General features: G+C 43.6%; 1 protein-coding gene across 1 annotated transcript in view; it reads left to right on the top strand.

The window, feature by feature from the left end:
* Nucleotides 1–7,762: 7,762 nt before the first annotated feature.
* Nucleotides 7,763–16,688, top strand: part of LOC147734761 (hemagglutinin/amebocyte aggregation factor-like) — a 121,092-nt gene continuing 112,166 nt past the window's right edge. Inside the window, exon 1 of the mRNA XM_086953629.1 lies at nt 7,763–8,293. Within this exon, the coding sequence (XP_086809755.1) occupies nt 8,215–8,293 (79 nt within the window). The 5' untranslated portion in view covers nt 7,763–8,214. The remainder of the gene's footprint in view (nt 8,294–16,688) is intronic.

The raw sequence follows: 16,688 nt of genomic DNA on the forward strand, positions 1-16,688 counted from the left end.
TTAATGCTGCACTGTGTGTATTTTGTACTGCAAAAGTTTTGTAAGTGTCTGTAATCCAATACCAGACAATATGTATTATCTGGTTTGGAGACAGGAAACAAAAGAAACAAAGGATTGTTCATTGGCAAGGTGCAAGTTTCAATCACCCCCTGGTATTCAAGTTGATCTAAGATTTCCCTGACCTGTTTTTTAGCTTCTTGCTTAACTGGGTACTGCCTTTGTGCAGTCGGTTGATTTTTTAACTGGATTTTATGGTGAGGAAAATCCTCATCCCATCCTACATGATTTTTGTAGAATGCTGGAGCCTGGGCAACTGCCCATTTTCTGGCATAAGTTTATTTTAAATGAATTAGAATGTGGTTGGAGAAGGCTGGCATAATGATGTCTTCGCCATGTGGGCACTCCCTAACAAATTCTGGTGGCCAGTCTTGTTCAGCAAGAAGTATGTCTTAACCCTTAGAAAGCCGTTCCCAAAAGATTACTCTCACTTTTCTTGGTATGTCTCCCTCCATCCAGAGTGTTACCTCATATAACTTATGTGGAGAACTAACACTGGTATCTGTAGTTTCAACTTGGATGAACTCATTCAAGTCCACTGTCTCCAGATGATCCTTCAAGTTCTTGCTAGCTATGGTGACTTCTGCTGCGCTGTCCAACATTGTCTGAGCCCATTCCCCATTCTTGAGTTGTGTCCACAAGATCTTGGCATGTCTGCTTTTTAGACTTGCTACCTTCTTTTTGGTAAATTGAGGTTTTTTGTTTTTCTGAACGTGTTGATCGTCTTTGGACTTCACGTGTTCTTGCTTGTTTTCTGACCGTCCTCTTCTTTCGGATTTCTGTGACGAAGTCTGAAAGGTACGAGAGGGACGTGTATCAGTATCTTGCTATCTATCAGGTTTTCTCAGATTATCCCTTTTACTGAGGTTATACCTCCTTTCAGAGTGCTTCTTTTGAGGAGACCTACCTCACCTCTGGAATGAGAACTGTTCTCTTTAGAAGTTTGTTTTGTGTTTTCCCACCTCTTTTTAGCAGAATTAGGAGTTTTTTTTAGTAAAGAACTTCTCAGGACTGTCAGACAGTTGTGGTTTAACTGGTTTTCCACCCAGACTGTCTCTTCTTAATTCTTCATAGGATTTTTCAATTATTCTGGCCAGTTCTTGTAGTTGCTCAGTTACATCAAATTCCCTTAATTTTTGGCGGATTGCCACGGATGCTGCTTCACCTTTAATATTAGCTAATCTTATTGTTGAGACCTGTCTGAAATCTTTCAGTAGTTTCATACCCAAATTTAAAGCAGGCTCTGCCCAGTATTCGTTTTGAATCTGTTTCAGGACGTCTGGTATTACCGCCATGGACGGAACACCATGTGTTTTAGTGTAGATAGCAGTAAAGACTGTACTCCAAGTGGTAAACTGATTGTTACAATTCTGTGTTTCTCATGAGGGGTAGTATTAGGATATACTGCTTCGATTTGAGTAATTTTTTGAGCTCTCCAGAATGGAATTTGTTTCCTTTTTGCAGGTAATTTACCAAGAACTGAGTGTAGAGTCTGTGGTGTAATTTTTAGTGTATTCCCCTGTTGAGAGGTATGTTGTGGAATCATTATTGCAGGTTGGACTGTAAGAGTCCGCATTACATATTGAACCAATTGTTTATACATTTTTATTAACTCTTTTAGTTGAGTTCATAATTCTACATCTGTCATTTCAATAATGTCAGGATGTGGTGTATAGTTGGCCAAGACCGGCCATGTTGTTCCTGGTCTACCTAGTGGACCAAGCCTCGTAATGTGATTTAAATGTTCCGTTGGTGGTTCCTCTTCTTTGTAAAAGTGAAACACATGTGTTAATGGATTTGCTTCAGGGAAGACTGTCCATGAATAGAATATCTCTGTTTGGTGATTTCCATGCGCCTCTATCACAAAAACTATCCTACCACCTGTTGGTGTTAGGCCATATTTTATAAGTTTTATAGTGATGTCTTTCAGTAAATTTAGAGGTATGCCTATAGCATCCTCGTCGGTTTCTTGGAAAGCTGTATAGTCTAGAGCTTGTACAGCGTCATCGCCTATAGCTCCACTGGCCCCGGGATTGTTATCCCCGTTTAGGGACATTTTGTTGACTGAAAGTTTGCAGAGCAAGTTTCAAGGAAACAAAGATAAAGTGCACAATATTTTGGAACACTGTATCCTTCAACGTTGAACAAACCAAAAAGCGAATACAGGGGGCCGGATTCACAGAATGAACTTAAGACTCAATCCTAAACTTACTACTATTTTAGTATTCACAGAATGCACCTACTACTTTTGGTATTCACAGAATGAACTTACTACTTTTGGTATTCACAGAAGTTAGGATTTTGTCTTAAGTCTATCTTAAGTCTGTCTTAAGTCTGTCTTAAGTTTGTCTTAAGACAAACTTAAGACAAAATCCTAACTTCTGTGAATACCAAAAGTAGTAAGTTCATTCTGTGAATGCCAAAAGTAGTAAGTGCATTCTGTGAATACCAAAATAGTAGTAAGTTTAGGACTGAGTCTTAAGTTCATTCTGTGAATCGGGCCCATAGGATTTTCGTCCTGCTCAGCTATGACAGATATTATCCCTTTACTCACTCCAGACGTCTGTTAGAGTATTACAGAAAAAGGGGTCTCTGGGAAAAGCATGACTGAGTTACGTTAGTATCTAATGTTAAATTAGTGCCCTATCAAACACTGGGCGCCATGTAGTGTAGTTCCTATGTTCCCAATAGGCTTTGCGCATTGGAATAATATACCCTATAGTTATGACATAGGACTTAGGTCAGTGTGTCTCTATCGAATATACTAAACTTAATTGTGAGTTTCAGCTAGCTCAGAGGTCACTAGAAACTTTCTCGAATAAGCAAGAAAGGAATTAGTTTCTGACAACCGCATAAACATGACAACTTTGTTTCCCTAGGACTGGAACAAATATCTTCAGAGTCGTGGAAACAATATATAACTATTTTACTCAGTCAATCGTGCATGCTTCGTTTCTACAGAGTTGAAGAGAAAATAGAGAGACAGGTGTTTCAATAAAAGGGGTTTATTGAACAGTGTTCTTTCTCATACAAAGAGAAGTGAATGGCTACAATCGTTAGACAGAATGCAAAGTATAATGCGTACAGCGTAAACAGTAATATAAAATAATACTGTAATAGTATTGTCTGGTGCTATGACATATAAAAATACATATATAAATAACACAGGCTAAAATACTCAACTGGTGCTTCTAAAATACGCCTACCGCAATGTACCTAACCTAAGTCTAGTACGAGGGAAGAAGTATGTATGGTCTTTAGCATAGGTTTAGTTTTGTTGCCAAGAATTGCCAAAGGTTTCACTAGGTTCTAATCAGCTCCATACCTTAGAATGAAGGAGGTTGGTATCTCTGTCTCGGACTCGATTTCCCAACACCCCTCAAGGGGAGTCAAAAACACTGGAGCTGGATTTACCGGCAGAGGAGGACAGCTTCTAATCAGTGTGTCAGCTAGAGAGTCGGCTTCCTTTGGCACTTGCTGTAGCGAGCTGCGTCGGGCGAGAAGGTAGTCGAACTGCACCGAACCACACCGTGCTTTGCCATAGCAAGTGAATGTATATTTATACCTTGAAGGTGTTTAGGAATGCCAACTTTGACGTAAAGTCGGGCATATGAACGTCATGAATGAACCCCTAAGGAATAGATGTTCATGTGTAATACCTAAGTTCTTGGAGAAATCAATATTCAAGCAAGGGGAAGTCCCTAACGACTTAAGAGTCTGTTTTTCCAAGAAATTGTTTTGAGGTAGATGAACAGATGAAAGTAGCCATGCCTATATTTGGGTAGCATGGGCTATGCCTAAATAAGGGCTTGATTTCTATCCCTATATAAGGGCAACGCGAATTGTACCTATATAAGGGCATGAATCTGGAAAATTAATTCGGAATTGAAAACGCCATAGAACAGAATGTTCGGGTGCCATTCACATCCGAGGCAGGAGTAAGGCATATTTAGCCCTTGTAAAGGTTTTGCAGCTCTGACTCTAGTTGTTGATTGAAATGCTTGGCATTGTCGAGCCACAATCGTTTTGGGCAACAGATAGTTCACGGTGCTGGGTCTGATGTTTTGGACTTGCTCACTGGTTAGGCTCAGTCCTTTTGGTGGTCTGCAGTCCACTTCCATACTAAATCTGTGAATCTGTGGTTGCTTCTTTGGGTTGGGGGGTGGAGGGAGGGAGGTATGTGCGTGTGTGTGCATGCATGCTTGCGTCTGGCACACCTTCTGTTTTCAGATTGTGGTCCAAGGGGTTCAGACCCAGGCGCAGGTGGTCGGCACCTTATGTTGGCTCTTTTGCACATTCCTTCGGGTGCCCTGGTCCAGGTGTGTTTTATAGTACAAAGGCCTTCTAGTCAGAGCCCTACAGTGCTTTTATTACACTGGCCATTTCCCTGCCTGGCCGATGCCCTTTGAGACCGGTTTCTAAAGTCCAGGGCCGATCTTGGTGCCTTTATCACTTTCCCCAGCTCCCCATAGGTTACTTTATCAGAAAAAGAGAAGCTTCAAGTAGTTCTGTACAAGAGAGAGTTAGAGGCAGGGAAGAGGGAGAAGGTAGAGAGAAAGCCATCGGAGATGGAGAAGAGAGGTAGAGACGGAGAGAGATAATTGATGAATGGAAAGAGAGAGATGCACAAGAGGACGAAGGCAGAGCGGCTGGTTGGAGCATTTTTGCCAGGGCTGCTTCTGGTTCCCCAGTTCGGCCCTGTTTCCAGATACTTGAGTGACATAAATGCAAAAGATTCACCCTTTGTAGAGTGAAACGTGGAGTCTTCCTATCTCACTGTGTGATTGCAGACACCTGGCTGTGTGCAGCACGCGCCGTGCAACAGCACATGGCAGGCTCAGAGTCTGCGCCGGCTGCAGCTGACAATCAGGCTTCTTGTGAGCTCACTGTGTGATTGCAGACACCTGGCTGTGTGCAGCGCGCGCTGTGCAGCAGCACATGGCAGGCTCAGAGTCTGCGCAGGCCGCAGCTGGTCCATTAGGACAATCAGGCTTGGAATGCTTGTCACGTTTCTCGTGAGCTCACTGTGTGATTTCAGACACTTGTGTGAAGTGCGCGCAGTGCATGTGCACAGGCAGGGCCCCCTTTAGCTTGGGCAAGCACCAATGTTCGTGAAGCTGTGTGCATTAAGGTTATGCCAACAACAGGGCTGGGGCCCGGTCGTCTTTGCCCAGCCTTGTCCTTGTCCCTACCTGGTCGTTTCTGTGTGTATAGCCAGTTTAAAGTGGTGTATGTCCTTCCTTATTATACGGAGAGCAATGCATTCAACACTCCTTTGGCCCCCTTCCTTGCCCTCACTTCACCCTGTGACCCCTGCTGACACAGCAACAAACTCATAATCTGTGTGAGGCAGCTAAACTGTCGATGATTTAGGTACACTGGGGGAGGTCCAGGGATGTTTGTATTCAGGGGCCAGTCCCGGCTCATCCAGGTACTGACCAGTGAACACAAAATGGCCACTAAATTTACTACCATCAGCAAGGGCCCTTACATTTCTGTCCGCCCTCGCCCAGGGCGCTATCCTAGCAATGGCGGAGCTCCTGCATGTAAAACCCACTGTCACAGCTAGAGTATTATACAATACTGTTCATCTTAAGTGAACACTGGCTGCCAATCACCTCTGAACTGAACTTCTGAATCCTTTATATCACCCACACCAGCTCGGTTTGCAATAACTTTTAGAACAGATGTTATATATGCACAGACTTGAGATCTTGCAACCACTGCAGCCTTCTGCACATTCCCAGAAACAGGAGCCACCATTTGGAGTATGCACCTGTCATTACCGGTTACAGTTGTGTCCCCGGGGTCTTAAAGGAGACCGAATGCCAGCTTCCATTCAGGGCAACCCTCCGCTCCAAGCCTCACCCATGCCTGCTGCCACCACACGGCCCTCGCGGTCACCCAGACAGCCCTCACCAGACACTCCATCATACGCCCACATCTCAGGCCGTCCCTGAACAGGCACTTTCAGAACTCAGGGGGAAATAACAACATCATTGACAGGTGGTTAGTTACAGGGAGATTGCAAGCTCCTTTGATTATACACGGAATAAATTACCTCATCTGTACTCAGGCAGGCTACTACAAGTCACCAAAGAGGCCAAAGGATATATATCAACCACAGGCCGAGGTGACTTTGAATATACTCCTTACATACATGTGGGGGTATTGTATTCCTTGTAATGCATGATCCTTTAGTTAGGGTCCGACTGTAGATAAACAAATAGTGAAACAAAGATTACCGAAGCTCTACAAGAAATTCTTTTAGTTTAAAAATGAGTTGTATATAACATTAGTTTGATGTGTTTTAAGAATGAAAAGATGGATGTCTTTTTGTTCCTGTGAGGTACAACCTAAGACGCTGAAAGAAGAAGTCTTGCTCCTTAGATATACTGCGGAAATGGAGAGAGCGGCGGGAGGTAATGACTTCAGGGAACAGACGCTGGGCAGTGGGCTCCTGTCCTCGCTCTGCCTTTCAGCCCAGCATCCCTCGCAGGCACCATTCCTTATGCTGCTGGCGCTCTCTCCTCTAGATGTAACTCTAGCCACAGCTTACCCGCGCGCCTGGAGAAAGTGAAAGTAAAGCAGCACCCAGCAGGAGAGCGGCGCCACCGCCAGCCTGGCATCACACTTTCAGCTTGGAGTCAACAGAGGCGAGCCCATGATGTGCTGGGAGCATGTAGGGGCACAGTGACATCACTAGTTGTCAGTAATAAACAGTTACATGCATCTAGTGAGGATTTTTCGATTTACAGATGATAATAAAAGCGCTTATATCTGAAATGGATCAAACGCAACTAAAAATGCTGCCACGCGTGTAGCCACTCGATGGAAGACCACATTTCACGTGCTGACTGCTCTATTTAACTATTAAACTGATACTTATAGGCGTACTTTTACCAGATCTCGCTAAAATGTTTAGCAAGCGCTGAAACACAAGTGCGGGCCCGCGGCCGGGAAAGTGAAACAGTACTTGTGCATGTAGTGGGGGGAGTGCGGCCAAAAGCACACACTGCGTTTCCCTTGTGGGAGCGAGCAGGGGCACCATATGTTTGCAAGTTAATTACAAACATATAATGTCAAAGCTCGCTCCCGCAAGGGAATCTCCAAACGTGCATGCGTTGCCATTGAAAGCAATGCAATGCATGCACGTTTTTAGTGCGAAAAATGAATTCATTCCAAAAGGTCTTTTTCCTATGCAGTGCATGCGCGCTGCATAGGCGAGACCTAAAAAGGCCACTGAAATATGAGTTTTTTCTACACTGCAAAAAACACATGTTAATTCAGCACAAGCATTTCAGACTAACTATGCCTCATTTCATGTCTCATGTGCCATGTGTTTTCACTTGCACCAAAATGTGCGTGTCAATTTAAATGCATTAACTACAATTTTAAAATGCTCACCTGTTGTGCCAAGAGGAAAAGAAATGAATGATTCGCGCACACAATGAATTTAGACCATGGAATTTGAAAGATTTTGTCATAGGTTTCATTGTGGCTTCACAGAGTGATGCACCGTTTTACAGATAATACGGAAATGTTTTCAAAACGACTACGAGTAGCCTGCTAAGTGGCGACAGCCCTATCATAAGTCAGAATAGGGTTGTGGTGTGATCTTTCTCTCCCCGGCTCTATCCTGACTTGTGATAGGGCAGGGGCTGTTTGTGTGAGCGCTCCGGCAGGATCCTGTACCTAGACATGCTGCACTCATAAGGTTTGCCGCATGTCTAAGGGCTGATGTGCCCAGCGTTCTCACATCTGCGCAGCCCCTCTACCAGCGTGGCTGACATGCACCACCAGCACACAGCTCTGGGAAAAGTAAACAGTCAAAAGGGCCGAGCCCTGTGTTAAGAGCGGCATCCCTTTCAGCCCTTGCTGGAGCTGATAGGTCCACGCCCTAGAGTTCCTAAGAACCAGCCGCCCATGCGTTCATAACTACCCATGTCAAGCTTTTCTTCGCACCCACTCCTCAGAAGCGGGAAGAGGTGGGGCTGATAACTGACACGGGATTAAGGAAGCAGGATATATAAGCAAGGGACCGGAGAAGGAATAAGAGGGCTGCAGAGGACAAAGAGGTAAAGGGGAACGCCTTGGAAATATCATAATAGCCTCGTCTTTTCAAAGAAACTGCCTCTTGTCACTCTTCCAGTCGCCATGAAGGCAATATTCCTTCTCGCAACGATCATAGCTACAGTGTTTGCAGAAAGTGAGGTCTCCCAGGACTCGCCCACAGGTAAAATGCTATTGGTTTAATATTTTCCATTGTTGCTATTAATTTCTGTGTTGTGTTTTTTAATGTTCAATTTGAATTTCTTTCACATGTACAAAAGCTCATAGCGAAAAAGGTTACACACCGTAGAGTTCATGGTTCTATAATGGAATAATTAAAATATGACACCATCATGTCTTAATCTTTGTTTGAAAGTTCGTTGAACCCAGGATATCCTATTTTATTTGCCAGTGGACATATGACATGTTTTTTCAGTCTTGATAATAAACAGATTACAAAATAGATGTAAAATGAGCTTTTACTGCTCTGGACAAACGTTAGGGAATATACCTTGGATATTATGAAAACTGTCGCATCCCTGCGTGAAAACAGTGATGCAACAGGTTTCACTGCGCCCTCCTTGAAAATTGATGGATGCATCATATTTACTGTATGACGCATCATGTTGCAAGTAATGACCGATGCGTCAGTATTACTGACTTATCTGTAGCGCAAAAGTGACACATTGCTGGGGTGTGTCTGAAAACAGACGCAACTCGTGCAATGTGTCCTTTCACATGGGGCAAGCCCCATGTGAAAGGGCTTGCATCAGTCTTACACCTGCTGTGAGGCAGGCGTAAGATATTGATGCAGTAGCGTCCTAGAAGTGACACAGTGAAATCTCATAGATTTCACTGTGCCGCTTCTACAAAGCTTTTTGCGGGGGATCGCTCACCCTGCATACATTATACCTGACGCAGGTATAATGTAGTGCAGGGCTTTACAAAGTGACGCATGTTCTTAGATGCAGCACTTTGTAAATAAAACGCAACGTGGTGCATTTTTTACACCACTGCGTCACAAAAAGTGACGCAACGGCGGTGCAAAAAAATAAAAAGCCCCACAGTATATAGTTTCATTACCACTCATAAACCGATTCAGGGAATCTTTAACCATGCAGACTTCAAGTTGTAGATATTTAGATTTTTTCAAACTTTATTTATTTCTACTTCACATAAAGGAAAAGTGTTTGGAAAGTAACGAGACATGGTTTAGTACCCAGTACTGGAAAGCTCCAGTTCTTCCTTATCTTCATGTTTCCAGGATCCTGTATGAAGCTCATATGCAAAACATCCATTCTGTAAAGGGTGTATCCCCTATGAAGTCCATGACACATGAAACCCCCTGAAAACCACTGATAAACTAAGGTGCACTGGCTTCTTTCAGGGCTGGGTGACAATTGTCTTGCAGACCCAGCCGTGATTTTCTGCTGCATTTTAAAAATAATGCTCTTGGGCATTTATTGTGCATACCCTGAGCCCTGCTTCAGAACTGTGAAGTAAGTTATCTTTTGGCAGCGGAGTTTAGAAATTCTGAGGGTGCAAAGGGGACAACCTGGGCATGTTTACCGACTGAGGGGCTGAAGCTCTTAGTGTGTTTAATCACGAACATGGTCATTTTGAGGCAGGGTCTGATTATAATTCCTGATTCATAAATTCAGAGCTGCCCGCTCTAGGAGGTGAGTCTTTGATTTGCCTCACAGGTAGAGAGGCCCAGTCCATTGCTAGCTCTGATGGCCACAAGAGGCTTATTGAGACTCATGAGCTAGGACTAGATGTATGACACAACCAAGCCAGCTTTTTCCCGTGCATGCCTTTATAATTAAATTAGCATTCTTAAAGCATATGTGTTAAAGGAATATGCGTGTAAAAACTTACCAGTTAAGTATAACCCCACCCTCCACCCCCTCCATTATCCTTCTCAAATCCCTCGCTGCCATCGGCATTGGTAATAAAGCCTTGGACTGGCTTGCATCCTTTTTGACTGACTGTACTTTTCAAATCTTCTCTAAGTCATCCTCTTCTAAAAGCTACTCCTCCCCCCATGGTGTACCCCAGGGGTCAATCCTTAGTCCTCTTCTTTTTAATTTATATGTTACACCGTTGGCTTATGTTGCACAATGTTCTGGATTAAACCTTTATTCTTATGCTGATGATTCACAAATTGTTTTTTCACTATCTCAAATAGATCCCACGGTTTCTTCCCCTTTGCAAGTTGGACTCAGGTTGGACTCAGCAAAATATCTGGATGGATGAATAGCAACCTGCTCAAATTAAATGGCGGAAAGACTGAGGTTCTGGTCCTTGGTAATATACCTGGCCTACTGCCATGGGTCCCTTACCAACTCCGTCTGAACAAGTGCGAAATCTGGGAGTAATTATCGATAGGGGACTATCCATGAAAGATCAGGTCAACAAAGTCGCAGCCACCGGTTTTACCAACCTATGATGGCTACGTAAAATCTTTTGGATACTCCCCGATAACACCCAGAGATCCGTTGTGAATGCCTTGGTAACCTCTAGGTTGGATTACAGCAACGTGCTCCACCTGGGGTCTGCCAAGGCCATCACACGGCGCCTTCAGCTGGTACAAAATGCCTCAGCTCGGCTTCTCTGTGGCTGTCGGAAACGTGACCATATTACAGAACGCCTGAGGGAGCTGCACTGGCTCCTTGTTGAAAAACGGATATAGTTTAAAGCATTGAGCTTTATGCATAAGATCAAAATTGGATCAGCTCCCCTTTACCTTCAGGCCCTTGTTAGCCCTTACCTTCCTGCTCGCTCACTTCGTTCCTCATCCCATCATCTCTTCAATGTACCGAAGTTTAAACTCACCAGAATGGGCGGTGGTTCCTTTGCAAACTTAGGACCCAGACCGTGGAACTCACTTCCCTTGGCCATTCAGATGTAAAACTGTCATATGCGATTTCGCTGAGCGGTGAAAACCTGGCTTTTTGATCTCTAAATCTTCTGCCTGGTGTTTTTGATTTGTCTCTCAGCGCCGGGAAACCCTTATGGGTAGCTGTCGCGCTCAATAAATCCAATAAATAAATAAATAAATAAATAAATATATATATATACATACATACATATATATATATATATATATATATATATATATATATATATATATATATATATATATATATATATATATATATATATATATATATATATATATATATATATATATTTTGGCAGGCGCGCTGGCACTAATGAATTAAAAATCACTTTTGCACCAGCTACTAAAGGGTCTGCTCTTCGTCATTTATGTGATTGGGCAGCGTAAGCTTGTAGTTTGGTGATCCCTTGGATATACTCCTCTTCACTCGTGTGGGCTCACTCATACCAGACAAACTTTGGCAATGGATTTTCAGCGGCGCAGTCTGAGCCGCGAGTTGAGCCTCTCTGCACAGTGTTGCAGACCCGCTGGGACGCTAGCACGCTTCAGCTTTGGGGCGAGTGACACCTACCAAACGAAATCAAGAGCATTTGGTTAACAACGCACTAACGCTTCTGCCACCCACTTGGGGTAATTTGGTGACACAGACAGCTTGGCAGTGGCAAACTTTGATGAAATATACATCAAACCACAAGATCCAGAAGGCCACAGGGTGGCCGCGCCCAAGGGGGCGGGACTTTTCAATTTAAGGTGGTTCATCCCTGGCCACACCTTGCTCCATTCCCTTGCCTGCAGCTCCTGAAGAAATGCTATCAAGCATGAAACGCGTCGGGCTGGGCTTGACAGGACTTGATTTTATCGCGAAGCTTGTGGGCTGTTGTATTGAATGCTGGTCCTTTGGCGAATAAATAAGGTTACTCCTCTTCACTCGTGTGGGCTCACTCATACCAGACAAACTTTGGCAATGGATTTTCAGCGGCGCAGTCTGAGCCGCGAGTTGAGCCTCTCTGCACGGTGTTGCAGACCCGCTGGGACGCTAGCACGCTTCAGCTTTGGGGCGAGTGACACCTACCACCGACAGTCATCCAAAAGTTACTCACACACATACTCACACATGCAAATAAGCTATTAAATATATCCATTTATTTGCATATACAACTATACACACAATACCACCTTACTTCTAAGGAAACTTACACATACTTACTCTCTTAAACAATCACTTATAAAAACATATACTTATTTAAACAGGAACTCTTACAATCTCTCACTCTCACATATACTCACTTATATACATCAATACTCACATATACTAGATTAAAACATATGTCGTTACTAATAAAGACACTAGTGAGACAGTCATTCACTCACTAACACACACATATACACACTCATCCACCCATACAGTCCTGCACATATGCTGTCTTCAAAACACATACAAACAGTGAGTCAGTCACCAACCCATGCAGCCACTTATACACAATGTGAAACACTGATACATATATCTAAATATTTTAAAATTACTCGCTAATATATGTATTCACAAAGATACACTTAATAAGCCAGTTAACCAATCAAATTTTTTTTTTTAAACATCCATTTACACACTTATTTAACCATTTATTCTTCCATCGACCTTTACATATACATATATAAAACATATTTATTTTTCAGAAAGACACACATTTACTGGATGGTGTCATCAGTGATGTCATGAGTGATGTCACTGACCATGTCATGAGTGATGTAATATGTGACGTTATCAGCAGTGCATTGCAGGCGCTCAAGTTATAGTGAGTCCAACTAACTATAACGTGGGAATTTCAATGGTTTTATGTCAGTAAAACTTCCAGCTAACTATAACTGGTGTGAAACCTATGTTTTTTTCAGTGAATTTAATAGGTTTTTTAAATGCTAATTCCTAACTATATCAGGCCTGAAACCTATGTTTTTTTCAATGAATTTCAAAGGTTTTTTAAATGCTAATTCCTAACTATATCAGGCCTGAAACCTATGGTTTTTTCAGTGAATTTCGAAGGTTTTGTAAATGACAATTTTTAAATGTATTAATTGTTATATATTTTTTTATGCTGATTTACTACATTTTTTAAACTATTTATTTTTAGATATTTTATTTTTTAAATTACATTGTAATTACATTATACATTACATTACAAAATATATTTTCTCAGAATGAATTAGTTTAGTTTAAATACTTTGCAAATAGGCAACAGACTTTTAAGTACAGGAGTTACAGTTGTTGCAATGGGCAACACAATTTCAAACACAATGCAACATTGACCTCAATGTGTTTTTCTAGTTAAATGCAATTAGTCACTTTATGGATTACTTTTCTAACCACAGGACTGGATCCTAGATTCAGTCCTTGGACATCTCCTGTAAACGGTTGAGTCAAAGTGTTTTAGTTACAGTAGTGATATTTAAGGAATATTATTGTATTTTAAAAGTTGACAGAAACTTGTTCACATAGAATCACCAATGTTATCCTACGGGAGGAAATTCACTTAGCAGGTAAGTAGTGTTATCATTACTTTTTCTTATTCAGTGGTGGATCCTGGATCCAGCACTGATGCATCTCCTGTAAACAGTTGAAAGAATGCGTTCAAGTCATACAGGCAATTTTTAAGGACTATTTGTAGTTTGTCAAAATCAACACTTAGAAACGTTTCTGGTGAAAACCAGACAATGGATTCCTATGGAAGGAAATACAAGTTACTGGTAAGTACGGTTAGAATTACTTTTCAGGTTCAGTGCTGGGCTAAAAGATACAGCACTGGGTTCTCTCCTGATAACAGGTGAGTAAATCGGAATTTGTTGTTCAAATGATTTTAGGTGAATATTTTAAAGTTCGAAAACTCCACACTTAAAAGAATTTCCAAGTGAAACCAGTCAATGTTAGCCTATGGAAGGAAATTCAGGTTACTGTAAGTATGGTTAGAATTACTTTTCAGAATCAGTAGTGGGCTGAAAGATGCAGCACTGAGGTCTCTCCTGATAACAGGTGAGTAAATCGGAATTTGTAGCTCAGCTGATTTTAGAGGAAGTTTTATGGCTGAGATACCCGCCACCCCCTCTCAACACAATCCCCAAAAGGAGGGAAACCGGAAACAGTTCTTGAAGTTTTTGGAAGTGGGAGGGAGTGACCCTCCCGGCCGTATTTATTAAAACAAAATTAAAACATTAAACGTTTCATGTTATGTACAATTTCATTACCACATTGCGCTGTTTGGCTAACTTTAACATATTCTCTAATACAGAGGTTCTCCTAGCCGAACGAGCATCCTACAAAACATTCTCTAAAAATATTGAAATTGTACATCCTAACGTTTAAGGGCCAACGGCAAGGTCATAACCGGTGTCAAGATCCCTAACCAGACTTACCCCTCCCACTTGGGAGGGGCGACAGCACGGAGGCTTACCTCAAGTGCAACTACAACCAATTTCCCTTGACTTGACGGGGGCACTTAAGAACTCGACGCCAGTTAAAGGTCGTTCGAATACTCGTGTGAGGTATCTAGAAGGTATCGTAGACCTCCCCCCAACCCCACACACTTACCGCATCTGCCGTCGCAGATGTCACTGGCCCCGGGAAATTCCCCAGGAGGGGGCTGTAACCCCTCCTACACAGGAAGGGGCCTTGACCGCCTTTCCTTTACTTCCGGCGACCCATCCTTAGAAGGAACCGCCTCCCCATTGAGGGGCCAATGGCCACCTCACCCGAGCGCTCCCATCCGTGTTGGGTGACGCCCACTCATAGGGATCTTCTAATTAGTGCTCACCGATCATGACCTTACCGCCTACCAGAAATAAATACGACAATGCTAATAAAACCTACGAAAACATTGGTCTCTACGACCGAAAGAGCATGCTTAAAATTCAACACTATATCGAATCATTTTAATCGCAAAACCTACACAACATACACCAGTCTTTATTATAATCAACATCAACATGATACTATCACAACCTGTAAACGAAACAGAAACATAATTATCGATCAACTTTATTATAAACAACTGGCTGTCCTCAGGGGCTGGTGGGTGGGTCAAAATTGGCTCTTCGTTCTGTCCCGAGCTCACGTGTAGCGAGGAGGTGCAGCTTCAGAGCACAAGAACAAGAGGACGTCTTCCAGTCTTGCGTCCCTCTTTATCCGTCTTCAGGGCGGGCGAAAACCCGCCCCTGCCTGCCCTGAGGGCGTGGCTGGCTGCGTCAGTGTCTAGGCCAGCCCACTCTAGGGCGGGAAAAAGCGCGCCCCGGCTACGCCGCTTCGGGCATACCAGCCGAGACGCGCCTCCCGCCCAAAAATGGCTTCCCGGGGGGATCGAGGCACTCCGCCATACGTTCGGGGGGACCGAGTGGTCGCCCCTTTCCATATGGCTGAGATACCCGCCACCCCCTCTCAACACAATCCCCAAAAGGAGGGAAACCGGAAACAGTTCTTGAAGTTTTTGGAAGTGGGAGGGAGTGACCCTCCCGGCCGTATTTATTAAAACAAAATTAAAACATTAAACGTTTCATGTTATGTACAATTTCATTACCACATTGCGCTGTTTGGCTAACTTTAACATATTCTCTAATACAGAGGTTCTCCTAGCCGAACGAGCATCCTACAAAACATTCTCTAAAAATATTGAAATTGTACATCCTAACGTTTAAGGGCCAACGGCAAGGTCATAACCGGTGTCAAGATCCCTAACCAGACTTACCCCTCCCACTTGGGAGGGGCGACAGCACGGAGGCTTACCTCAAGTGCAACTACAACCAATTTCCCTTGACTTGACGGGGGCACTTAAGAACTCGACGCCAGTTAAAGGTCGTTCGAATACTCGTGTGAGGTATCTAGAAGGTATCGTAGACCTCCCCCCAACCCCACACACTTACCGCATCTGCCGTCGCAGATGTCACTGGCCCCGGGAAATTCCCCAGGAGGGGGCTGTAACCCCTCCTACACAGGAAGGGGCCTTGACCGCCTTTCCTTTACTTCCGGCGACCCATCCTTAGAAGGGACCGCCTCCCCATTGAGGGGCCAATGGCCACCTCACCCGAGCGCTCCCATCCGTGTTGGGTGACGCCCACTCATAGGGATCTTCTAATTAGTGCTCACCGATCATGACCTTACCGCCACAGGTCCGGATAGTTGACCGGCTATCCGGACCCCCCACAAAACTCCTACCTAAAGGTCATGTTTTAACGTCTTCAACCAAGCTAAGAAGTCTCCTATGAGTAACTCATTCCCCACCCGCGACAAATGCACACCATCCCCCAAATACATACTGTCATCATTAATACAACTATGCGAGATAGAATGCAATGTCTTGGAACGGAACAACCTACTCACTTTGTTATTAAGTTTTCTAACAGAATGGTTCAAAGCAGGAATCGAGATAGCCCCCCGCCACACTTTTCGTGGGATCATATGAGACCACGCAATTATGCACCCCGGAACTTTCCTCGCCAACCAACTTACAGTGGAAAGCATTGCCTCTAGGAGAAGTCGTCTACCGGTGGTGACCAAATCATTGCCCCCTAAATGTACTATGACTATAGACGGCGGTGACCTCGTCCGCCCTAACAAACCCTCAAAGAATGCTTGAAACTGGTCAATACAGAGACCGCCTCTTCCGTAGAAGGACACTCTGTACCCGTATTCCCCAGG

Source organism: Lissotriton vulgaris, chromosome 1_2, assembly GCF_964263255.1.
Source record: "Lissotriton vulgaris chromosome 1_2, aLisVul1.2, whole genome shotgun sequence".
Taxonomy (NCBI): domain Eukaryota; kingdom Metazoa; phylum Chordata; class Amphibia; order Caudata; family Salamandridae; genus Lissotriton; species Lissotriton vulgaris.